The sequence below is a fragment of the Salmo trutta genome, chromosome 21, assembly GCF_901001165.1.
Source record: "Salmo trutta chromosome 21, fSalTru1.1, whole genome shotgun sequence".
In the NCBI taxonomy this organism is placed as follows: Eukaryota; Metazoa; Chordata; class Actinopteri; order Salmoniformes; family Salmonidae; genus Salmo; species Salmo trutta.
Window position 1 is genome coordinate 15271124 of NC_042977.1, and position 26786 is coordinate 15297909.

Here is a 26786-nt window from a genome sequence, read left to right on the forward strand (position 1 = left end):
CTCTTGTTAATCTAACCACACTGTACAACAAAAGCAAAACATTAGATTATGTCAGCAGAGTACCCAGCCAGAAATAATCAGACACCCATTTTTCAAGCTAGCACATAATGTCACATAAACCCAAACCACAGCTAAATGCAGCACTAACCTTTGATGATCTTCATCAGATGACACTCCTAGGACATTATGTTATACAATACATGCATGTTTTGTTCAATCAAGTTCATATTTATATCAAAAACCAGCTTTTTACATTAGCATGTGATGTTCAGAACTAGCATACCCACCGAAAACTTCCGGTGAATTTACTAAATTACTCACGATAAACGTTCACAAAATACATAACAATTATTTTAAGAATTATAGATACAGAACTCTTTTATGCAATCGCTATGTTCGATTTTAAAATAGCTTTTCGGCGTAAGCACATTTTGCAATATTCTTCACGGGCTAGCTATTTTGACACCCACCAAGTTTGGCCCTCACCAAACTCCGATTTACTATAAGAAAAATTGGATTACCTTTGCTGTTCTTCGTCAGAATGCACTCCCAGGACTTCTACTTTAATAACAAATGTTGGTTTGGTTCAAAATAATCCATAGTTATGTTCAAATATCCTCTGTTTTGTTAATGCGTTAAAGACACTATCCGAAGGGTGACGAAGGGTTACGCGCCTGACGCGTTTCGTGACAAAAAATTCTAAATATTCCATTACCGTACTTCGAAGCATGTCAACCGCTGTTTAAAATCAATTTTTATCTAACTGCACTGTCCAATATCCAGTAGCTATTACAGTGAAATAATTATGAACTTGAAAATGTATTAATAAACCAATTAGGGCAGTCTTGATACAAAATATTGAACAGAAATGCAATGGTTCATTGGATCCATCTAAAGCTTTGCACATACACTACTGCCATCTAGTGGCCAAAATCTAAATTGCGCCTGGGCTGGAATAATACATTTTGTTCTTTCTTTTGCATTTCAAAGATGATGGTTTAAATTAAAAAATTAAAAAACGCATGTTAGTCTGGGACAGTTGTGGGATGCGGTAGATGCCAAATTAATACAACCACTAGCATCAAAAAACCTTTAAGCAATGAGCCTGACGCAACAGATGAGAACGTTTAGCTTTAAACGTTGATAAACTATTAGGCTATTTCTTCACAGTGTAAGCGCAGCAATGTGCACATGGCAGTAGGCTATAAGCGCAAATGTTCCATTAGCAGGAAAACACAATTCTCAAAAGTAACCACAATTGCGATTATGCATGCATTGCTTTTATTATAAAAGTGCATTTTTATGGTGAAAGTTATCTTCCCCAAACTTGAAACTCACATGCTACTTTTGGCCACTTTAGTTGTGATACACACCTTATCAAAACATATAGGCCTATGGGCTAGGCTACATGATTTTAAAAAGTAGCAAAAAAAAGATGCGCTGTTTCTTGCCTTAAGCTAGGTATCATTCACAAGTGACAATATATTATTCACAAGTGATAGGCTAATATTGTCACCCATCACACTATTCTTGATTTAATCTTGTCTTTACATATACTAAATAATATATGTGTGAAATTTGTTTTGATTTAGAAGTGGCCATTATCATGCACCTGTATCAAATCAGGGGCAGCGGGAAAAAAAACATAAATAGCGAATGGTTCATTTTCATGCCAGCCAGGTAGGCTATACTCCTGTTGTAAAGAGAAGCAATGTGCTTAATATTAGGAAAGTTGAGTTTTAAATATTGTAAGCCTATAGAAAGCTGATGGGATCCTCCTCTTTTTAATAGAGGCCATGTTTTCTCACTCAATTGCATGACCTATTGAAATGTTGGACAACATGGGCTCAAGATGTATTTGAAGAGATTTTCGATTACATTTGCATTGATGTCAGAGTGGTTAGAGGGACAGTAGAGTGTTGAGTAGCATCAGAGCTTGCAGAAACTAAATGTGAAGTGGAATTTGACTGCCATCATGACTGGTGACCGTCGGTGTGGCGGTATTACAGTCACCATAGCAGCCCTAGTCATACATTCTCATTCTGCTTTGAGCTCTATTCAGGTGCTCTAAATATGCACATAAAGCTGAGGTTATTTGTTGTTATATAACTGCATTACTGAGTCTTGTGTGGGGCATTATCAGCCTTATCCCTGGACTGCGTGTGCCCAGTGTTCATGTAGTTCAGAAGTGGATTGGGGAACACTATGGTCATTTCCAGTCCTTTTAAGGAGGAAGGCAGTGAACTTGAGTGACATGAACTAGATTTGAGAACAAATAATCTCTCTCTCTCTCTCTCTCTCTCTCTCTCTCTCTCTCTCTCTCTCTCTCTCTCTCTCTCTCTCTCTCTCTCTCTCTCTCTCTCTCTCTCTCTCTCTCTCTCTCTCTCTCTCTCTCTCTCTCTCTCTGAGTGGCGCAGATACACCATTCAAATGTGTACACAAACGGTGGTGTGTGTTCATGGTTGCCAAGGGAAGCCAGGCTTTCTAAAAAAATAAATGCTAAAATGTTTTTTTTTATAAAAAGATACATTTTTATATTTTGTCTCTCTGTTTTTTTTAATAATTTTCCTTCAATTCACAAAAGGCTGAATGTATCTCACCGGAGAAAGCATCAGAGCGAGCAAAACATATGTGTAGGCCATCTATCTGATGCTGTCTGGGCAAAAAGAGTATGACATTGTTGCTGCCCGTAGCATTGAATGCAAGGGAAGGCAGCGAGCATTTGGCCTCCCTTGATAAAATAAATATAAAATAATAGCCAATCAGCCGATGGAAGGTCAATATGTAGCTAAACATTGAAGGCTAATGTTAACTAGCTAACGTTGCCCATGAAAGTAAGTTAGACTATTAGACTTAGCATAGGTGATGGTAAGTCACTATTAGACTTAGCATAGGTGATTTGATGATGTTGAAATGTTGAAGTTGAAATGGTGTTGAAATAGTGGAGGCAGCTTCTGTTTTCTTTGTGACTTGCGGTAACTTTCCATGGTATTAAATCAATAGTTGTTTAGTAGTCAGAAAATGTCGGAAACATTAATAAATCCTCTTAGATGTAAGGTCCCCCTCTGGTTCCGGTTCCGACAGCCATTTTCACTTATAAATTGATCTGTGGACACCGTAAATCAAATTTGTGCCTATAATGACCCAAATCTAACTGCTTGTAGCTCAGGACCTGAAGCAAGGATATGCATATTATTGATACCATTTGAAAGGAAAAGAAACAAAACATGTTTTTTGTATATTTTTTGTACCATCATCTTTGAAATGCAAGAGAAAGGCCATAATGTATTATGCCAGCCCAGGCACAATTTAAATTTTGATCACTAGATGGCAGCAGTGTATGTGCAAAGTTTTAGACTGATCCAACGAACCATTGCATTTCTGTTCAAAATGTTGTATCAAGACTGCCCAAATGTGCCTAATTGGTTTATTAATACATTTTCAAGTTCATAACTGTGTACTTTCCTCAAACAATAGCATGTGATTATTTCACTGTAATAGCTACTGGAAATTGGACAGTGCAGTTAGATTAACAAGAATTTAAGCTTTCTGGCAGTATCAAATATATCGATGTCCTGGGAAATGTTCTTGTTATTTACAACGTCATGGTAATCACATTAGCCTACGTTTCCTCAACCGTCCCGCGGGGGACCCACCGATCCAGTAGAGGATTTATCAACCGCTCAACATAAAATAGCCGCATGTCCACTCCCTCAAATCGTTTTGAGACAATATCCTTTCTATTTTATTCAGCTTCGTTCAATTGTATTCTTCATACTATAAAATAACATTAAAAAAATACCATGGAATTCTAAGCAAATCTTGTCTGCTAAATGAACTAGTGTAGCCCACAGCTACATGGCATAGCCAGATCAAGACCTAACATACTGTAAGGACAACTCAGGGTATGTTTTTCTGTTCTTCTGAAACAGACTACATTTTCTTCGTATCATGTACCTTTAGTCCTGTCTAAAATAAATCATGGATTTATTGTGATGGTGTAGGCTATATTACATGGATGTAGATGACCCAAATGCCTGCATCAGTGGCTTGTAGGCTATGCATGGAAGCCAGTCAATTCTAAATGTGTTCATGTTCATTAACGGTCAATTACCATTAGACCGGCAGTTGTTTGCTTGACAATCACTGGCTGACAAAATGTCATGACCGCCACAGCCCAGGCATAAGTTAACACTGCTCAGGTAAAAACCATCTATTCGACTGCAGTTACTCTGAGGCCATCAGCGTGCTACAATGTTTGCTCATGTCATTAGAGTATTTTGTCACTGTTATGCGCAAAATAATTGTCAAAAAGAATTGGGGTTGAAATTGATCTGCAATATTTCTCGCTATAGCCTGTGCACTGTAGCTGTTTGTTTGAATGTTCAGTGTGTGAATGTTGTGGCCATAGTCCTCCTGTTCAGTAAGCACATCACAGGAGACAATTATTTGAAACAGACAAAGTTGTCCAATGCCTTAAGTTTTCCAATACCCAGTTTACACCTTTTTGCTACATTGTGACCTACTGAACATGACCCATGCCCTGTGTGTTGTATCTTTTTGCAGAGGGTAGCGCGTACGAGGAGAGCATCGGCAACGAGGGCAGCGTCTGTAGTGAAAACGCCTTCTACAGACAGAGTGAAGGTAGGCTTCCGGCTTTCCCCTTCTAAAGCATTTCATGTCTTTACTGAAAGAGCAGATACGGGGGCCGTAGGTAGCCCAGTGGTTAGAATGTTGGGCTAGTAACTGAAAAGTTGCTGGTTTGAATCCCTGTGTCGACGAGGTGAAAAATCTGTTGATCTGCCCTTGAGCAAGGCACTTAACCCTGGTTGTTGTCCATCATGGCTGATCCCTGGCTTGGACCTCACTCTCTGAGGTATCTCAAGGAGATATACAATGTTCATAAAATAACTTCTGGTTCCGGTGGCATGCATTGGGAATGGTGGCTATCTCGTGGCTTTTCTTTTGCAAAATAACTATACATTTACTTATTTTCAAATTATTGTCAACATATAACATCACATTAAGGTGTGGGACGTTTACTGTATGGCAAGTAACAATAGCAAGTCTACGGGGAAAAAGTAAGGAACTTGTCTGTCTGTCCTGCATTAAAGACCAAAAATGGTTAAAGAAAATTGTGATAACAAAAAATATATACCAGTTTCATTTAAGGACCAAAAAATTGATAACTGTGCCATATAAATTGCAAAATAGTTGGGAAGAGATTTTCGATGTACCGATTCCATAGCACATGGTTTATGAATTGACACGCAAAACGACACCTGATTCAAAACTTAGAATTTTTCCATTTAAATTATTATACAACGTTCTGCAACCAATAGAATGTTATATATATGGGGGATACAATCTTCCCAGCTCTGCAGATTTTGCTGTGAGGAGGCAGAGTCATTAGATCATTTATTTTGGTACTGTCAATATGTAGCTCGTTTTTAGTCACAGGTCCAGGAATGACTGAAGAATTGCAACATTTACCTAGAACTAACGCTGCAGATAGCAATACTGGGTGATTTGAAAAGTCATAGTCAATCGATCAATAATATAATAATTATTTTAGCAAAAATGTTTCTTTAATTTACAATCTGTAGAAACTATGACAATAGAAAGGTTCAGTACTTTTGTGAAGCATCACAGCACAGTTAAAAATGGATGGCAAATAGAAATCCAAAATGGATGGTTAAGAGATAGATGGGATGGGTTGAATGGAGCTGAAGGGTGGGACTGTCACGTCCTGACCATGGAAAGATGTTATTTTCTATGGTAGAGTAGGTCAGGGCGTGACAGGTTTTTCTTCTTCTATGTTTTCTATTTTTATGTTGTCAGGGTCTAGTTTTGTATTTCTATGTTGGGGTTTTGTTTGGGATGATCTCCAATTAGAGGCAGCTGGTCCTCGTTGTCTCTAATTGGAGATCATACTTAAGTAGGGTTTTTTTCCACCTGGGTTTGTGGGAGATTTTTTTTTGAGTAGTGTATGTTTCTACTCTGTGTCACGGTTTGTTGTTTTGTTCATGTATTGCATAGTTTCACAGTGTAAATAAAATGTGGAACGACACACACACACACAAACTGCACTTTGGTCCGCTTCTCCTTACGACAACCGTGACTAATAACAACAAGATAATAAATGTAAAACATACAGGGTCTGTAAAATGTATATAGGTTCAGAACTTTTGTGAAATAGCACAGTTACAAATAGAAATCAAACTGGATTGACATCAGAAATAGAGGAAGGCCAGGACTAAAAACAAACAAAATAGAACTGTAAAATAGATTGTGTCTGTAAAATGTGTATAGTATGTATAAACTGAAGGTAGAAGCCAAAGTGTTATTGTTTATTAGTTTACTGTAATTGGGGGAAGGGTGGTAGGGTTTGCTGGGAATAATAAAGGTATATTTAAAAAAAGTGTATATATGTGTGTATATGTATGAATGTTTATGTATGTATATATACTACTGTTCAAAAGTTTGGGGTCACTTAGAAATGTCCTTGTTTTTGAAAGAAAAGCACATTTTTTGTCCATTAAAATAACATAAAATTGATAACAAATACAGTGTAGACATTGTTAATGTTGTAAATGACTATTGTAGGAAATGACAGATTTTTTGATGGAATATCTACATAGGCGAACAGAGGCCCATTATCAGAAACCATCACTCCTATGTTCCAATGGCATGTTGTGTTAGCTAATCCAAGTTTATCATATTAAAAGGCCAATTGATAATTAGAAAACCCTTTTGCAATTATGTTAGCACAGCTGAAAACTGTTGTTCTGATTAAAGAAGCAATAAAACTGGCCTTTAGACTAGTTGAGTATCTGAAGCATCAGCATTTGTGGGTTTGATTACAGGCTCAAAATGGCCAGAAACAAATAACTTTCTTCTGAAACTCGTCAGACTATCGTTGTTCTTAGAAATGAAGGCTATTCCATGCGAGAAATTGACAAGAAACTGAAGGTCTCGTACAACGTTGTGTACTACTCCCTTCACAGAACAGCACAAACTGGCTCTAACCAGAATAGAAAGAGTGGGAGGCCCCGGTGCACAACTGAGCAAGGGGACAAGTACATTGGTGTGTCTAGTTTGAGAAACAGACGCCTCACAAGTCCTCAACTGGCAGCTTCATTAAATAGTACCCGCAAAACACCAGTCTCAATGTCAACAGTAAAGAGGTGACTCTGGGATGCTGGCCTTCTAGGCAGAAGGCCAGATATCACTACGCACAGTAGTGATATCACTATGCACAGTTCATACAAGGAATGTTAGCTACTGTAGCTAGCCAGCCATCTAACGTCAGCTGGCTAGCTAACAGCAAGCTTTAACTAGCAATACAAACTGATTGTCATAGCTAGCTAAAGTTAACCAATAGGTAGGCTGGACACATGACATTTTAACAACGTTCTTTTCTGATAAAAACTAGTTCATTGCATCCGTTTCATAATATGACCATATTTCCCAGCTGCTTGCCGTCGTTTGAAGTAATCGTGAAAAACAGGCCTTATTTTAGTGCATTTTTCACCCTGCCAGCTCCTATTAGTTCTATTGAGCACGGTGGCATCAACTCGCCTTCCGAAAATTCTATTCCCAGTATATTGTTCAACGTCACAATTCCTGCTTTGCTATTGTTGGCAATGAGACCTGCTCACGTTGTTTTATAGTTAAAATGTAAACAACAACAAAAATAATATTGGAACTCTGGGGCCTTCCCATTGTTTCCTATGGGGGAAATATAGGCATGTCTGTCTATTTTGCCAAATATCTCGCAATGTGTATATTTTGATTTTTTCAAGTCGGATGCCATTTTAATCATGAGAATCTCCTCTTTCTAATTATGTAAGCCTGGGCAGCTAGCTTGGTTGTCATCAAATGCTAGCCCCAAAATACTTGTTGCCCTCAGTAACACTGAGCACTTTTAACACTGAACACTTTTTCCCACTGTTTTCCTATGGAGAGGCATGCCGGTCTATTTCGCCAAATATCTCACTGTGTATATTTAGATTTTTTTAAAGTTACACCATTTTAAATCAGGAGAATCTCCTCTTTGTAATTATGTAAATCTGGGCAGCTCGTTTGTCATCGATCACTAGACCAGAAATAGTCAGAAGTTTTTATTTTTTCCCTACTTTCTCATTATGCAGACATAAGCACAGTTGACACCATCGGAGTGCGGATGTTTACTTTCTACATAAGTAGTTTTTTTTCAGTTCCGTCCGACGAACAGATTATAGTGGTAAAATAAAAAGGGATACATTTTTTTGTGGCATTTAGGCGAAATGGAATTCTAAGCATCATTCCAGTCAAAACAAGCTCTGCGAACGTTCGATTCCATTCATTTGCTATGGGCTCACGCTAGTGTTCCAGCTTAGCCAACGTTCTTAAGTCGTTTTTCAGCCTTGAGTGAATTTTGACTCGTTCTATTGTCCAGCCTACAATAGGTTCAATGCTAACATTAGGCTATAACTAGCAATGTGAAATGGCATTCTGAGAAAACTACACTAACGCTAGACACTTCATACACATAAGTTAATGTTAGCTAGCAAGCCAGCCACCTAACCTAAACTTGGGGTCTTTTGTTTAGACATGTCATGTTATAATCTATTATAACCCCAATCCATAGAGTTACTAGCAATACAAACCGATTGTCATAGCAAGCTAAAGTTATCGTTATTTTGGTTAGGTTCCTTGTTAGTTAGCAAGCCAGCCATCGAACTCCAGCTGGCTAGCTAACAGCAAGCTTTAGCTTGCAATGAAAACAACTTTGACAAAATTAGAAACGTATAATATCTGAATCTGAAACTAGATTTTTTATAACACATCCTGTGTTGTTTCCGTTTAGTTTGCACAGCTTGTTTGGTCGGTTGTGTTCCACTGATTTCAAAACGTGTTATTTTCAGAGTGAGAGAAAGTCAACATTGCATGGCACGATCGTCATCCAGAAAGTAGTCCATCATAACTTTTTCCCACTGACCTTTGTCGATAGCACCTGATAAATTCAAGGCAGCAATGTTATTAAGAGCAGTAGCAACATATTTGCAGTTCTCCATGGCTAAAGTTATACATTTTGAAAAAACTGCATTACGAGCAGCTCATTTTATAGACACAAGATGCAACACCGCAGACCAATCCAAACTCAACTCTCGGCATGTCCAGCCCACTCATTATCTCAGCCAATCATGGCAAGCGGGAAGGTTGCTTACTTTCTCTGTGGCTAACCAACTAGGCTCGTAATTTAACAATTTTATTCGTATTTACAGATGAAATACAAGTTTTATATTAAGGCACATGAAAGTTCACATGTTCGAGAAGGCATTTCTGCCCAAAAATGCCTTTTGATTTTAAAAAATTATGTTGAAATGCCTCTCCTGTGAAGTTATGACGTGCGACATATGCCTAGTTTCCTGAAACAAGTCACATTTGTATATTTTTTTACACATATTTAACCCCATATTTTTGCCACTGAACACTATCCATATATACTTCCATTAATTTTTTCAACTCGTACCGGGGACCTTCAGATGAGTCTTGTGAGGCCTGTGGTCGTCCTAGAGCAAAACAATGTATGTGAGAGTCTCGCCTTTCCACAGAGGGGTCATATTAGCATGTAGCCCAAACGCTAGAGACATAAGTTGGCAGATTGGCTGTACTGACTCCAAGCGAGTCCCAAGATGCTTGTGGGGGCCGTAGAGCAAAACAGAGAACACCATCGTGTTCACGAGTCTCATCTTTCCATAGAGGAGTTTGTAGGCCAAACCGTTCGGACGCTACAGACGATTCTGTGAGAAGACCAATTTTTGGGGGGGATGTCTGACAAACACCGCTTTAGCAACTACTGTACAATGAAACCAAGGCTCTCCAGCATATACTCTCTGATTACATCTCATTTATGCCTGGTAAGCACATAATCCTAAAGCAAAATAATACACATTCTAATCAAACAAGCATAAATCATTCTGATGAATGGATTTCATACTATTATCTACACCTCTATTTTCTTTAATCAAGAAAACAGAAATTCGACATATGAGCTTGTCTAACCACGCTTACTACTGCCAACTTCAAATGTCAGAATCTCCTAAAAGAGCCACAAGACGGCATTTTAAGAGGTCATTACTACAAAATCCTGCATTCTGTGATCAATTTGAAATGCAATAAACATTTGGTCGATGACCCCCGGATTCTATGGGATGCCACCAAAGGTTATATAAAACATAATGCAACTACATTTGCAGCTGTGTTGAATAAATTACATTTAAAGAAGATATCAGAATTGGAAATGCTGTGTTAGAACATTCTCAACAAACACTCTTTTCAGACCAGGTAGCTATTATTGTTCCAAAGTCAAGACAGAACATAATTTATTGATAAGACAAAGAGCAGAATTTGCCATCCATCGAGTAAGACTTAACCATTACTTTCATGGTAATCATCCCAGTCCTTTACTGACTAACAAGCTATGCAGTAATGATCAATTAGCTGACATAGTAATTCCCGCTTCAGATTCAATAGTTGCTATCAGAACCCAAACGAATCAAAGATTCCCCCGCTCCTATAAAGAACTGTACACCTCTGATTGTAAATCCACACCAAACCAGACTTTTTTGTAAAATAATTAAAGTTGCAATATGTAAATTCATGGGAGACCCAACCAAATTCAAATAGAAATATGAGCTATAGATCTGTCATTCTCATTGAAAGCAAGTCTAAGAACCGGTAGATCTGTTTTATTTCTATGCTTCCCGTTCTTATGTTTTGTTTTTGCCTCTTTTACTTTAAGTTTTGTACACCAGCTTCAAACAGCTGAAAATACAATATTTTTATTAAAAACGTATTTAGATGGTACGCTTGTTTTGCCACATAAACAGAAAAGTTGGCGAACTATTCACATTTTTGATACGAGGAAATGGCAGAGCGATTTCTGCATATTGCACCTTTTAAGAACTCCTCTCAACAGAGGAAGCCACCTTGCTTGGAGCCCAAATCTGTCTCAGGGGACTCAAAGGGGCATTGGATACCATGAACATAGGCAAATCACCTGGATGGGAAAGTATTCCAACTGAAGTCTATGTAAAATGTTGGAATCAATTAGGTCCACTATTAAATGATTAATACAGCCGTTCTTAAAGGTTAATTTGGGAGAGATGTGAACACGGCACTAATTTCGCTCTTATTAAAAAAAGGTAAGGATGCCACCCAGTGTTTTCACTATAGTCCTCTATCTTTGATAATCACAGATATTAAACTGTTTTATAAAATATTGGTGTCGCGTCTCGAGACTCACATGCTGACTACACCAGGCGTGCGCATGTTGATTTTGTCCATCCACACCAGACTTGATCAGGACACCCAGGTTGAAATATCTAAACATACTCTGAACCAACTATATTAATTTCGGGACAGGTCGAAAAGCATTAAACAGTCATGGCAATTTAGCTAGCTAGCTTGCTGTTGCTAGCTAATTTGTCCTGGGATATAAACATTGGGTTGTTGTTTTACCTGAAATGCATAAGGTCCTCTACGACAATTAATCCACAGATAATGAGTTAGTAATCTCTCCTCTTTCAGTCTTCTTCTTTGGACTTTATATGGCAGTTGGCAAACAACTTTAATGTGCATTACTGCCTCCAACTGGACTGGAGTGTGGACCTCAGTTCATCTTTCAGTCACCCATGTGGCTATATACTCCTAAAAACCAATGAGGAGATGGTAGAGGCGGGACTTGCAGCGCATCAAGCCTCACAAATAGAAGCAAGTTCTACTTTACCGCCTGGCTACACAGACTCGTTGACGTGCGCAAGCAGTGTGGATGCAATGATTGAATAACATGTATGTGTACATTTATTTTGCAACTCTCGCGCACGCAATGCAGTGTGGTCAGCATGTTACTTACCTAAATTAATCCACACGGTCCAAAGTGGGTTTGTTAAAAAGCGTTTATCCTCGGATAACCTCCATCGACTATATCATCAGAAACAACAGCTCTTTGGGCTGTATTATCTCTCGATGCAGAAAAAGCATTTGATGGACTAGAATGGTCAGTCTTGGAACATATTGGAATTGACAACAATTTCATTAATATGATTAAAATACCATATGCCAATTCCTCAGTCATGGTTATTTTTTAATAATAAGAACAAATTCTTATTTACAATGACTTTAGGCCAAACCCTAACCCGGACAATGCTGGGCCAATTGTGCACTGTCTTATGGGACACCCAATCATGGCTGGTTGTGATACAGCCTGGAATCAAACCAGGGTCTGTAGTGACACCTCTAACACTGGGATGCAGTGCTTTAGACCGCTGCGCCACTCGAAGCAATATCTGCTCTGCTCCGTTCAGAATCACTAAAAGCAGTAGACAAGGAGATCCAACTTCACCTCTGCTGTTCTTTTTATCCATGGATCCCCTGGCCCAGGCAATTTGGCAATCGATTTAAATAACACAGATTTCTCTATATTCTACTGATCATTTCATTTCCTTATACGCAAATTACATTTCACTATATCTAGACACTGTATCTCAATCGTTCCCAAATGCATTGAAGATCATAGATAAATTCAGCTTAACTCAAGTTATAAAATGTATCTAACCAAATCTCTCTACTGCCTCTCAAGACCCCGGTGGAGGACTCCATCTCTACTTATGGAATCCCAATCATTTCCCATTTTAAATATTTGGGAGTAGATATAGTTCCTTCTTTAGATTAAACCATTGCCAAAAACTTTAACAGAACGCTCAAATCAATTCATTCCGACATCAGTAGATGGAATGATATCCCGGTTGCTTTGACTGGCTGAATATTTGTTGTCAAAATGAATATTGCCATGGCTGAATTTCTGTACTTAAATGCATCCCATGGCTCCCCCTTCTGGCTATTGGGATAAAATTCATAGTGCAGTATTTACATTTATGTCATTTAGCAGACGCTCTTATCCAGCGCGACTTACAGTAGTGAATGCATACATTTCATTTAATGCGTTTATTTATTTTTTTGTACTGGCCCCCCGTGGGAATCGAACCCACAACCCTGGCATTGCACACACCCTGCTGGCGTTGCAAACCCCATGCTCTACCAACTGAGCCACAGGGAAGCCATATATATATAAAAATGTTTTTGGCAAGGTAAACGATCTCGGATACAATTTGTACATTTACAAAGAGGGAAAGACGTAGGAGGACTATATTTTACCAAACTTTCAATTGTATTTCCTGGCTCAAGCATTTGGCTCCATCTTAAATTGTTTCAGACATTATTATTCTGCCTCTTGGTTGAGTATATAGAGAAATATAATGTCTCCTATTGCCCTGGAAGAGGTGGTCTTCACTGATATATCCCTTAATGTAAATTATGTTACGAACCGGCTCTGAGTTCGCAACAAAAGGGAGACAACGTGGAGACAAGGAGTGTCAAAATATATATTTATTAAATAAAGTAACTAAATAATTAACCATGGTGTGTGTAATCAGTAATCAGTAGTGTAAGTGAGTGTTTTGCATACCTGAATGTAATAATGCAGAGTGTTGAAGGGTGCCAAAGCAAACAACCAAAAAGCCACAACTAGCACAACCAAAAACAACAAGGTGTCTGCATGGAGAGAGTCTTTTTTTGACTGGGGAAGAGGTCTCTTTATCCTGGGACACACCCAGGCCCAGGTGCTTCCCATTTAGCTGACGACCCTTCCAACTCCGCCCACCGGCATCCTAATAAGGAAACAAGAACAAAGAGAGAGAATACGGCAGACAGAGTGGGAGGGTCGTCACAATTACGATTTGATGCTACTATTGCTCACACTTTCTATTTGGTGCAAAATTGAAAAACAATGTAACTGGGAATCAAAATGGCATGCCCATACTCCAATATTTCACAACAATGCCTTGAGATCTGGAAGGCGGCCTTTTGCATCCCCCCAGTAGTGCGAATGTGGATTCCGGACCCTTACCGATATCATGGACAGTAATGGTTTGAGAACATTCCAAGATTTGAAAGATACATTCACATTACCAGGTAATTCCTTTTTTTCCCCATATTTACAACTTAGGTCAGCTACCGAATCATCTAATGATGGGATTTATAAATAAATTATCTGGGCTCCAAAAAGGACTGATCTCTATAATGGATCAATGGATTGGGGTTACACAAAAAAAATGTTGTGTACATGTAACTCCCCTCTGAAAAATAACAATTACAAAAATAAATAAAAACAAAAAAATTATTCCAAAAATAGACAAACAAAACACTAAGTACTACCGCCCTCTGCTGGCTGGTGTGTGTATAGCAAGACAGACTTTAATCTAAAGAAACCTCTTGGTTATGTCCCCATCCCTTTTCAGAGCACAGCATGGCAGAGACCCTAACGGTGGCACTGAGGGTGGCAGAGGAGGCCATCGACGAGGCCATCGCCAAGGCAGAGGGACACACCGACAGTCAGGTAACATACTCTGCAGGATGGAGTTGTCTAAAAACAGTAAACATCTTATTGACTGTCTGGCTGACTTTGTTGTTGTTCTGGTTAGGACAAGCAGAGCGAGGCAATGTATCTGCGAGACCACAGAGAAGAGCTGATTGAGGAACTGACCACAACCATTGTGCAGAAAGTACGTCCAATTTAATTTAATTTCAATTAATTTCAATACAATTTAATTCAACTCAGTTTATTTCATGCTAGATCATCCGGCGGAGGAAGAACCTAGCTGAGATGAAGCCAGACTATGACCTGGACTGGCTCCCCGACAACCAGAGTGGTGACCAGCCCTTGGCATCAAGCTCCCCCAGCTCCAAGATCTCCCGCACCACATCAGCCCGCGCCAAGGCCTCTATATGGGTTAGTATGGAGTGTAAGGTGGTTCAGGGAACTACCTTACGTGATCAGTAGCCTTGCCTAGGCTTTAGCTCAGATGTCTAACTGCGGCATGCAGTCAACCCAGGTTAAAAACCCAGTCTGTCACATAAGACCAGTACAGAACATATATATATATATATAGTGTGGCCTATGTTGATTATATTTACTATTTCAACTATTTCATTATTTGTATTTGTCTCAGCGGTCTCACTCTGCCTTCTCGCTGCTGGATGACAACGTTATGATGCAGTGCTCTGGGGTTTCCCAGGACTCTCAGCAGGGGCTGAAAAAGGAGGGAGGAGCGGCAGGATTGGCAAACTGGAAGAGTGTTGACCGCCTGGACAACTCCAGTAAGACCCTGCTGGCCACCGCAACTCTGCTAGTCATTATTCACACGCACCATTACAACAGTCTTTCCACACACCTAGTTTAGTCATTTTCAAAATTACACTTTTTTTTCTCAATTATTTATTCGCTTGTCTTCCATGTCCTAGACAATTACAGTTTCAAGATACAATACAGTGGCTTCCGAAAGTATTCACCCCCCTTGGAATTATTCCTATTTTGTTACCTTACAACCTGGAATTAAAATGGATTTTTTGGGGGGTTTGTATCATTTAACTTACACAACATGCCTACCACTTTGAAGATTAAAAATATTTTTCATTATGAAATAAACGAGAAATAAGACAAAAAACAGAAAGCTTGAGGGTGCATAACTATTCACCCCCCCAAAGTCAATACTTTGTAGAGCCACCCTTTGCAGCAATTACAGCTGCAAGTCTTTTGGGGTATGTCTCTATAAACTTGGCACATCTAGTCACTGGGATTTTTGCCCATTCTTCTAGGCAAAACTGCTCCAGCTCCTTCAAGTTGGATGGGTTCTGCTGATTTACAGCAATCTTTAAGTCATACCACAGATTCTCAATTGGATTAAGGTCTGGGCTTTGACAAGGCCATTCCAAGACATTTAAATGTTTCCCCTTAAACCACTTGAGTGTTGCTTTAGCAGTATGCTTACGGTCATTGTCCTGCTGGAAGGTGAACCTCCGTCCCGGTCTTAAATTTCTGGAAGACTGAAACAGGTTTCCCTCAAGAATTTCCCTGTATTTAGCGCCATCCATCATTCCTTCAATTCTGACCAGTTTCCCAGTGCCTGCCGATGAAAAACATCCCCACAGCATGATGCTGCCACCACCATGCTTCACTGTGGGGATGGTATTCTCGGGGTGATGAGAGGTGTTGGGTTTGCGCCAGACATAGCGTTTTCCTTGATGGCCAAAAATCTAAATTTTAGTCTCATCTGACCAGAGTACATTCTTCCATATGTTTGGGGAGTCTCACACATGCCTTTTGGCTAACACCAAATGTGTTTGCTTATTTTTTTCTTTAAGCAATGGCTTTTTTCTGGCCACTCTTCTGTAAAGCCCAGCTCTGTGGAGTGTACGGCTTAAAGTGGTCCTATGGACAGATACTCCAACCTCCACTGTGAAGCTTTGCAGCTCCTTCAGGGTTATCTTTGGTCTCTTTGTTGCCTCTCTGATTAATGCCCTTCTTGCTTGGTCTGTGAATTTTGGTGTTCAGCCCTCTCTTGGCAGGTTTGTTGTGGTGACATATTCTTCGTGGGATGTTCAAAGTTTTGGATATTTTTTTATAACCAAACCCTGATCTGTACTTCTCCACAACTTTGTCCCTGACCTGTTTGGAGATGTCCTTGGTCTCCATGGTGCCGCCTGCTTGGTGGTGCCCCTTGCTTAGTGGTTGCAGACTCTGGGGCCTTTCAGAACAGGTGTATATATACTGAGATCATGTGACAGATCATGTGACACTTAGATTGCACACAGGTGGACTTTATTTACCTAATTATGTGACTTCTGGAGGTAATTAGTTGCACCAGATCTTATTTAGGGGCTTCACAGCAAAGGGGGTGAATACATATGCACGCACCACTTTTCTTGTTTTTTAGTAATTTTTTAAATTTCAGTTCACCAATTTGGACTATTTTGTGTATGTCCATTACATGAAATCCAAATAAAAATCAATTTAAATTACAGGTTGTAATGTAACAAAATAGGAAAAACGCCAAGGGGGATGAATACTTTTGCAAGGCACTGTACATACATGCAACTTTATACAGTTCAATAAGGGGAAAGCAAACACACAAAATTACCTATTATTGATGTACTGTAGTAAAAGACTGGTGGCTAAAGGCATCCTCCCCTGTGTTTGTGTGTCTGCCTGTCTGCCTGTCTGCTGTGTGTGTGTGTGTGTGTGTGTGTGTGTGTGTGTGTGTGTGTGTGTGTGTGTGTGTGTGTGTGTGTGTGTGTGTGTGTGTGTGTGTGTGTGTGTGTGGCATCTGTCTACCCTGATGTGTGTGTGTCCGGAGGTGCGTCCTCAGTGCTGAAGAGCCCAGACGGGAACTGGATCGCCCAGCAGAGCACACAGCTGTCTCGGCCCAGCCTGCTGACCAAGAGGAAGTCACTGGTATTCAGCGTTTTGGAGAAGGAGTCCGGTGTGATCTCCGCCTACGATGAGATGGGCTCAGACGACGCCGAGGGGGGAGAGGGGGCCTGGGGCGCCGCCCTGCTGGAGATACGCAGGAAAATGACAAAAGCCAACAACAACCAGGGGTCAGAGGCACCAGATGCCCAGGCCTCTGCCGATCAGCAGCACAGCCTCCCCTCACCCTTGCTGGACCACCACTCCAGCACGGACACCCTCAACTCTGAATCTGAGGTAGGAGAAGATCAGATTCGAGGTCAAGGGCCGAAGCCCCAGAAGCCTCTGCTCACCGTCCTGAAGAGAAAGGTGCCCGTGGAGCACCGGTGCACCCCCTCTTCACGTCGGTCGTCCCGGCCGGGCATCTTCGACGTGAACTTTAACCCTGAGGGGAAGGAGGCTGAGAGCAGCGGGGCTGATGAGCTGGAGGAGGGGTGCAAAGTCAGGAGGACGCGAAGGAGGAAGAGGACTAAGAAGGATCAGGGGGAGGGAAGAGGAGAGGTAAAGCGAGACAGTCTGTCACTTTCACTTATGACCTCAATTTCACTTATTCCCCTTATCATGTTGGACATCCATTTTATTTCTCTGATAGCTTCTATGTCTTCTATCTGCTGTTAACAGGAGAATAGCAGCATGCTACTGGATGCCCTGGCCAAGAAACTAAGTGTGAAAAAGACCAGCCAATCTGGTGCAGACACTCTGACTTTGGATGGTGGCTTGACCTCCAGGTCACTGACCCCTGAACCCCTGGGTCCTGAGGGGGAGGCCCCCGGCTGCGGGGCCCCTAAGGGCCAGGGAGGAGGGACCATGGGAGTGACCATCAATCTTGAGCAGGAACTGACCATCAGACTGAGAGAGCTGGCCAGCCAAGTCGGCCTCGCACACCTCTCATCATCTGAGGACGAACTGGACAGATCAGGAGAGGAAGAGGGAGGAAGGGAGGGAAGGAGAGAAGGAACTCAGGAGGAGGAGCAGTTATGGCATATAGAAATCGAGATGGAAGGAGGGAGAGCGGGAGAGGGTGAGGAGGAGAAGAGGACAAAAGAAAGGGAGGGAGATGGAGGAGGAGAGCTGAAGTCAACACTAATCAAGCTAGCTAGTCAGGTCAGAGGCACAGAATTCTCATCCACTGAAGATGAGTTGGACAGAGTGGGTAGGGTTGAGCGAGAATGGGAGAGAGAGCGGGTGGAGGAGAGGACAAAAAAGAGGGAGAGAGAAGGAAGAGAGGAGCACACCGTAAAGTTGCGTATGCTGGCTAGCCAAGTCACACATTTCTCATCAACAGAGGAAGAGCTTGACCGAGTCGGTGTCAGCGATGGAGAGATGGAGGAACAGGGAGAAGGAGAGAGGGAGGGAGAGAAGGAAGAGCTAACATACAAACGGTGCAGACTGGCTAGACAGGTCAATGATGCGCAGTTGTCATCAACAGAGGACGAGCTGGATAGAGTGGGTCTCTATGATGAAGAGATGGAGAAAGGGAGGGAGGAGAGAGGAGGAGAAGGGGGTGGCGAGCGGGAGGAGATAGACGCTGAGGCACTGTGGGAGATGGAGGGAGATAAAGAGGAACTGACCTCCAAGTTGAGAGATCTGGCCAGTCTCGTTAGCGCCTCCCAATTCTCCTCTACGGAAGACGAACTGGATAGAGTGGGAAAGAACAAGGGAGAGAGGGAAGAGGGGAGCAAAGGAGACAGAATTAAGTTGTCCAATAGAGTGGCAGACTGGGTCAGAGAGAGATGTGGAGAAATGGAGGGAAAGTGGCATGGAGAGAGATGGGGAGAGATGGAGGGAGAGAAGAGGAGGGTACAGGTGGAGAGGGTGAGAGAGAAGCCCTGGTACCTGGGGGGGATGGAGGTGGAAGGGAGGATGATGAACAAGGAGAGGAGAGATAGCATCGGAGAACTAGATGTCAGACTCTTTGACTTTGAGGATGAAAGTGAGAAAGAGGGAGAGCTGCAAAGCGAAGAGATGGACACAAAGGTAGAGGAAGAGGGAGTCATGAAGGTACAGAGGATGATGGAGAGGATGTTTGAAGGAGGGAAGGAAGGAAAGAGGGCAGGGGAAGCAGAGAGAAAGGTGGAAGGAGGGATGGGAGAGACAGAAGTGGGAGGAAGAGAGCGAGAAACAACAGAAAGTGTGGACACTGTGGAGGAAGAGGTGATGTTTGACCAAATAATCAGCAACCTGGAGCACACACTGGGTGGGATGGAGGTAGAGATGGATGGAGAGATGGTGGCGGACCCCGAAAGAGAAGGGAGAGAAGAGGATAGGAACCAAACAAAGGTTAGAGAAAGCGAGTTTAAGAAAGAAGAAGAGATGGATGAATATCTAATTAATGAGATGCTAATGTTAGAACAGCTGTCAGACAGATTTGGCACTTTAGATAAGACTGGAGTCAAACCTCAAGAGAAGGCTGGAGGGAAGGAAAGAGAAAGGGACAGTTCGGATAAGACAGTAGAGCGTGTCGTGGAGCGAGGTGAGAAAGAGGCTCGAGAGAAAGATGAGCAGACTGAAACAGAGACCCATAACAGCATCCTACCACAGAATTTAGATGAGAGAAAGGAACAAGTATCAGACCAGACAAAGAGCGAGACATCCCGAGACCTGGAAGAAGAGAGCAAGGGAGTAGAAAGAGGGGGATATGAAGGTGGGGAGGTAGAGGAGCAAACAAGCGAGGAGGAGATGGATGATTTTGGGGAAAGAGAAGGGGAGAATTTTGAGAAGAATACAGATGAGAAAGTTTGGTTGCTCTCAGTTTCTAAGGACCCAGAAGAGAGCGCCCCCTGTGTTCAGGAGGAGATACTGTCTTCAGAGGAGATCCAGAATGTAAGAAACGAAAAAACACCTAGCTTTACCCATAGAGATGCCTAAATTGCTATGTAATTCTGTGGATCTACCCTTTCGACATTTCTAACCTCAAAGCAACTAACAGCTGTAACACTAACTCTGTGCTTGCTCCTCTATGCCATTCTACTTTCCCTTTCTTTTTCCCCCCTCTATCCTCCCTCATTCCATTACTCTGTGTTAGGATAGTCCTAACAATTAGGACCTAGAAAACACACTCCAGTTCTTTTTCCGCTTTGCTACAGCAGGTGCGATGGCAAACTGATAACTTGACCGTGCTTTGGGCAACAGGGGTAGCGCTATACGCAGTCAACCAGTCAAACACTCTTTCTTTCTCTTGACTCTTTGGCTCTTCTCTGCTTGTCTAAAACGGTTATTCTCACATAAATGGATGTGTGCCACACAGGGACCGTAGGCATTTAGGGATTGCATAAAACCTGTGTAAATCCAATTGCGTGTGTGCAGAGGTACTCGGCGATGTCACTGCGCAATATCACCACTGAGGTGCTGACGGTGTTGAATGCGACAGAGGATCTACTCCAGGGGGTGGAAGGGGGTGACTACGCTTGTTCTCCTCCCTACACCCCTTCACTACCCCCCAACACTGACACCAAGAAGCTGGACGAACAACTCAGCAGACTGGAGGAGAACGTAAGACCTGTCTGTCTTTGTGTCTGTATAACCTTTAACACACAGTGCCTTTGGAAAGTATTCCGACCCCTTGACTTTTTCACACACTTTGTTTGGTTACAGCCTTATTCTAAAATGTATTAAATTGTTTTTCTACAATCTACACACAATATCCCAAAATGACAAATCAAAACAGACATTTTTGCAAATGTATTACTAATGAAAAAACTGAAATATTACATTTACATAAGTATTCTGACCCTTTACTCAGTACTTTGTTGAAGCACCTTTGGCAGTGATTAGAGCTTCGAGTCTTCTTGGGTATGACACTACAAGCTTGGCACACCTGTATTTGGGGAGTTTCTCCAATTCTTCTCTACAGATTCTCTCAACCTCTGTCAGGTTGAATGGGGAACGTTGCTGCAGAGCTATTTTCAGGTCTCTCCAGAGATGTTCGATCAAGTTCAAGTCCGGGCTCTGGAGCAGGTTTTCATCAAGGATCTCTCTGCACTTTGCTCCGTTCATCTTTGCCTCGATCCTGACTAGTCTCCCAGTCTCTGTTGTTGAAAAACATCCCTACAGCATGATGCTGCCACCACCATGCTTCATCGTAAGGATGGTGCCAGGTTTCCTCCAGACGTGATGCTTGTTTCTCATGGACTGTGAGTCTTAAGGTGCCTTTTGGCAAACTCCAAGTGGGCTGTCATGTGCCTTTTACTGAGGAGTGGCTTCCGTCTGGCCACTCTACCATAAAGGACTGATTAGTGGAGTGCTACATAGATGGTTGTCCTTCTGGAAGGTTCTCCCATCTCCACAGAGGAACTCTAGAACTCTGTCAGAGTGACCATCGGGGTCTTTGTCACCTCCCTGATCAAGGCCCTTCTCCCCCGATTGCTCAGTTTCGGAAGAGTCTTGGTGGTTACAAACTTCTTCCATTTAAGAATGATGGAGGCCACTGTGTTCTTGGGGACCTTCAATGCTGCAGACAGTTTTTGGTACCCTTCCCCAGATCTGTGCCTCGACACAATCCTGTCTCGGAATTCTACGGACAATTCCTTTGACCCGTGGCTTGGTTTTTGCTCTAACATGCACTGTCAACTGTGGGACCTTATATAGACAGGTGTGTGCCTTTCCAAATCATGTCCAATTAATTTTATTTACCAATGGAAACAGGATTCACCTGAGTTCAATCTCGTGTCTTATAGCAATGGGTTGGAATACTTGTTTTTAATTTTTAATAAGTTAGCAAACATTTCAAAAAACCTGTTTTGTCTTTGTCATTATGGGGTACTGTGTGTGTATAGATTGCTAAGGATTTTTTTTTTAATCCAGTTTAGAATATGGCTGTTACGTCTCAAAATCAAGGGTTCTGAATACTTTCCGAAGGCACTGTATTTCACAGTCCCTGTGGGTTCAAGAACACTGTGATGCTAACCTCTGCTAATGTTATAAAACTGAAATGCCAACAGTATATCTATCTGTCTGCACCAAATGAATTGTGCCATTCAGGTGTATGTGGCGGCGGGCACGGCGTACGGCCTGGAGGCGGAGCTGGACGACCTGGAGGAGTGTGCCCGGGCCATAGGCGATGCCACCTCTGACCTGGAGCTGTCCTACCTGGAGGAGCAGGTGGCATCGGCTGCCGCCCAGGTGCATCAGTCTGACCTCCAGGTGTGTTCAAGTCTGGATGCCCTCTGTGTCTCATAGCTAGCTAGTTAGTGTCCAAAATGGCACCCTATTCTCTATGTAGTGCACGACTTTTGACCCGAGCCCTTTGTGGCATTTCAGACGCAGACTTTTGCTTTGGAAAAAAGGAGAAAGCGGGGGATTTTACCTCTGGTTTTACCTCGGGTATGATGACATTAGAATTAGAAAATTGTATGTTTGAATGTTGGTGATTGTCACATAATGAAACTATCAAATAAAATGTTTGAAAGAAAGAATTAGAAAGATGTCCATAATGTGGATATTTGCCTGAAAACATAAAAACATATACATTCAATTGTGTTTTTAAGTCCTTTTAAGTTGATCTGAGTGAGAGAAAATTCATGTTAATGTTACGTATTTTGTTGTAGGTGTCGGACATTGCAGCCAGGATCACAGCTCTGAAGAATGCAGGTCTCAACGTGGTCCCACAGAACCGCTTCACTAAGCCCAAGAAACAGCCTAAGGTACTGGACCAGACCAGGTCACTTAGCACTAGGACCAGGAGTTTTACCTGGTCAGGTCATGTGGTCAGGAAAAACTCCTGGCCCTACTTGTCACTCACTAACAATTATAAACTTATCTTGTGATTTTTGAACAACAACTTATCAAGTGTCACGTGACTCTCTGCAGCCACAAATGTTGGTCTCGTCATGGCAGAGAGGAGGCGACTACTTGCTCCACCCTTGAAGGGTTAGAGATATGTGACCAGCCAGCTCAAATCAGTCTTATGTAGCAAAATTTGAAATGTGTTTTTTACATTGGATACAAGTAGAGACTCAGAGCTACAAAATGGTTTATTATACATTACAGTTGAGAACAGTGGGAAAGTCATTCTGCTTTGATCATTGATAAACTTGTAAACTCACTTTTGAGAAAATGGCCTTTGAATGTTTTGGTACTACTACTGGAGTCTTTGTCTACACCCATTCAGCATCGTTCACACCCTCTTAAGCAATAGCCCCACCCATCTCTTTAAGGGTTGATCCGAGCATTCTGTGCAAACAACAGCAGTCAAGCACCCAAGCTAACTTGTTAGCTACTTCCAGACACAAATGAGAGAACAGCTCACTTAACATTACTTGCCCTAGCAGAGCTGTTATCCAGAGTGTTGGTGACTGCAACTGTGCTGTCAGATTGTCCGTTCGTTAATTCAGAGCATTTCGCTCTTGGAGCATTCAGAGCGCACCAACAAGGTTCAATGTTAGCTAGCTAACATTAGGCTATATCTAGCCAAGCAAATTACTCTGAGCTATGAATAATAAGATCATACATGTAATGTTACCCAGCGAGCCAGCCAGCTAACATTAGCTAGCTAGCTAGGTAAACAATGAACCATAATCCAGTCAAAAGTTTAGAAACAACTACTCATTCAAGGGTTTTTCTTTATTTTTACTATTAATTTGTTTTTTACTATTTTTTGTTCTATTGTAGACTAATAGAAGAGAGTGTGCCTTGAATTCTAAATAAATCACTGACAGTGTCACCAGCTAAGCACCCTCACACCACCTCCTCCATGCTTCATGGTGGGAACCACACATGCGGAGATCATCCGTTCACCTACTCTGAATCTCACAATGACACGGTGGTTAGAACCACAAATCTCAAATTTGGACTCATCAGACCAAAGGACAGATTTCCACCAGTCTAATGTCCATTGCTCATGTTTCTTCTTCTTATTGTTGTCCTTTAGTAGTGGTTTCTTTGGAGCAATTCGACCATGAAGGCCTGATTCAGGCAGTCTTATCTAAGCAGTTGATGTTGAGATGTGTCTGTTACTTGAACTTTGAAGCATTTATTTGGGCTGCAATTTCTGAGGCTGGTAACTCTAATGAACTTGTCCTCTGCAGCAGAGGTAACTCTGGGTCTTCCTTTCATGTGGCGGTCCTCATGAGAACCAGTTTCATCATAGCCCTTGATGGGTTTTGCAACTGCACTTGAAGAAACTTGAAATGTTCTGTATTGACTGACCTTCGTGTCTTAAAGTAATGATGGACTGTCATTTCTCTTTGCTTATTTGAGCTGCTCTTGCCATAATATGGACTTAGCCCTTTTTGGTAAAAGACCATCTTCTGTATACCACCCCTACCTTGTCACAACACAACTGACTGGCTCAAACACATTAAGAAGGAATGACATTCCACAAATTAACTTTTAACAAGGCACATATGTTAATTGAAATGCATTCCTACCTGATGAAGCTGGTTGAGAGAATACCTAGAGTGTGCAAATCTGTCATCAAGGCAAAGGGTGGCTACTTTGAATAATCTCAAATATAAATATATTTTATAACACATAGTTTTGATGTCTTCACTATTAATCTACAAGGTAGAAAATATAAAAAATAAAGAAAAACCCTTGAATTAGCAGGTGTGTCCAAACTTTTGACTGGTACTGTGTATGTATGTATATATATATATATATATATATATATATATATATATATATATATATATATATATTGTACCAGTGTATATTATATATATGCTGTATGCCATGATAGTCACACATGTACTGCAATCACATTCGTTCCTGTATTCAATAGTGTGTGGTCTCATACTGTATATGTTCTGTATTTTGACCCACATGCCTTATCTTTTTTCAGATAAAGAAACCTAAGCCAGACTGATCAGGCATGTTGACCCCTGTCATGACCCCTAGCTTCCCCTCACACCAGTGCTACCTGCCTTTAACCAACCATCAGGACAATGTCGAGTACAGGTTGACAGTATTACCACTAATTTTGGCACTGTGGACATATACGAGAGTTGTAGATTTTTTTATAATGAGATGAAAATAGTACATATGTATGTAAAAAAAAAAATGGATGAAGTTAAAAACAAAGATGGTTTCGTATAGACTATTTATAATAAATATCATGTCAATAATTTCTTTATTATTGGACCTTTTAACCAATCAGTAACCATATAGCCATATAAGGTAATGAAGAGAACGGACACTAACAAGCTGTGTTGCTCCTGGCTGAAAGCTGTGATTAATACTACTGATTGTTTTAACAATTAAAGCCATTTTTATCTCAACGTAAAATCATTTCTGGGAAACAATTAAGTACCTAACTGTGATAATTTTTTTTTACCATTTGAATTTAAAACAAACAAAAATAGCTTCTTAGCAAAGAGCAATTTCTCAAGCAAGAATTTAGCTTGGGCTGTGTGGGAGTGGAGAAAACAGAAAACTAGCTGTTATTTCCTATCAGTCTATTAACTAATTTACCACCTGGTGATGCCACCAGGCAGGTCTAAACTCCATCCCACAAAAACAGGCAGAAATTGCAGGTGTTCTTTTTAAACAGTCTTTACACTAAAAGTGCATTATCATTATTTTCACAGTATTATTCCAATCTGTGTGGAAATGCATATATAAAAGACATGAAAATCACTTTTTTGACTGCACTGGGCCTTTTAACATGTTTAATAGTCTATCATTGTAATGGGAAGAATTACATATGAGATAGTTATTGCAAAAAGTGCCAAATTACATCCTTAATCATCAATGATTTGTCTAATGTTAAGTATCTGTTGAATATGCGTAATACATCATTTTGGATTTTCAGGTAAACAGAAAGTCCCACATTAAAGGTCTATGGTCGTTAGTTATTTCTAACCTTGTACATTTGATGTTTGATTTTACATTGTAAATTATGGTGCACAATAAAATAATAATTCAATTACTTATGGCTTATCATTGTGCTCCTACAGACTCCTACAGACAGACATTTCAATGTGAAGGCTAGCTACTTGTCTTCCACTATTACAAGTGTGGGAACAAAGTCATGAACTAAAGCCATTGAAGTAATCAATCTTGAGATTCACACACACACAGAGCTTGCCTAACCTTTCAGGTTAAAGAGATGGGGAAAGACGTTTGTTTGGGTTTTTGAGAGGAGGAAGTGGCACCACTGTCTGACATTCCACCTGTGTTGATGGAGCCGAGGATCTGCACATAGGGCTTCTGGAGAAGTAAAATCCATCTTTATGGAAACAAACATTCAACAGTTTATGTTCCAGTGAGTGCTTCCTTTAACATCCACTTGTTTCCCTCAAGCAGTGCTCCTGCCTTTGTTTTCCATAGACATTCGACAGCATCCTACCTTCATCCCCTTCACTAAGGTATGCATTATAGTAAACATCACTTAATGACCTGAGAGGAATAGGTCAATTCGTCTGTCCAGTTGAATTGATTTTGTGTCCAGTCCTCTGCAGTCACAGCATTCTCACACAAATGAGAAGAGAATCAT

General features: G+C 41.1%; 1 protein-coding gene across 3 annotated transcripts in view; it reads left to right on the plus strand.

The window, feature by feature from the left end:
• The window catches only part of LOC115156781 (rab effector MyRIP), a 55731-nt gene extending 29512 nt beyond the window's left edge, over positions 1-26219 (plus strand). Inside the window, exons 5-16 of one of the 3 annotated variants that reach the window (XM_029704458.1) lie at positions 4567-4644; positions 14346-14443; positions 14529-14609; positions 14681-14836; positions 15057-15204; positions 17241-17854; positions 17975-20176; positions 20660-20845; positions 22334-22495; positions 22613-22675; positions 22900-22995; positions 25134-26219. In XM_029704458.1, the coding sequence (XP_029560318.1) occupies positions 4567-4644; positions 14346-14443; positions 14529-14609; positions 14681-14836; positions 15057-15204; positions 17241-17854; positions 17975-20176; positions 20660-20845; positions 22334-22495; positions 22613-22675; positions 22900-22995; positions 25134-25157 (3908 nt within the window). In that variant the 3' untranslated portion in view covers positions 25158-26219. The remainder of the gene's footprint in view (positions 1-4566; positions 4645-14345; positions 14444-14528; positions 14610-14680; positions 14837-15056; positions 15205-17240; positions 17855-17974; positions 20177-20659; positions 20846-22333; positions 22496-22612; positions 22676-22899; positions 22996-25133) is intronic. The other 2 variants (XM_029704459.1, XM_029704460.1) reach the window with 2 other exon arrangements.
• The last annotated feature ends 567 nt before the right edge of the window (positions 26220-26786 follow it).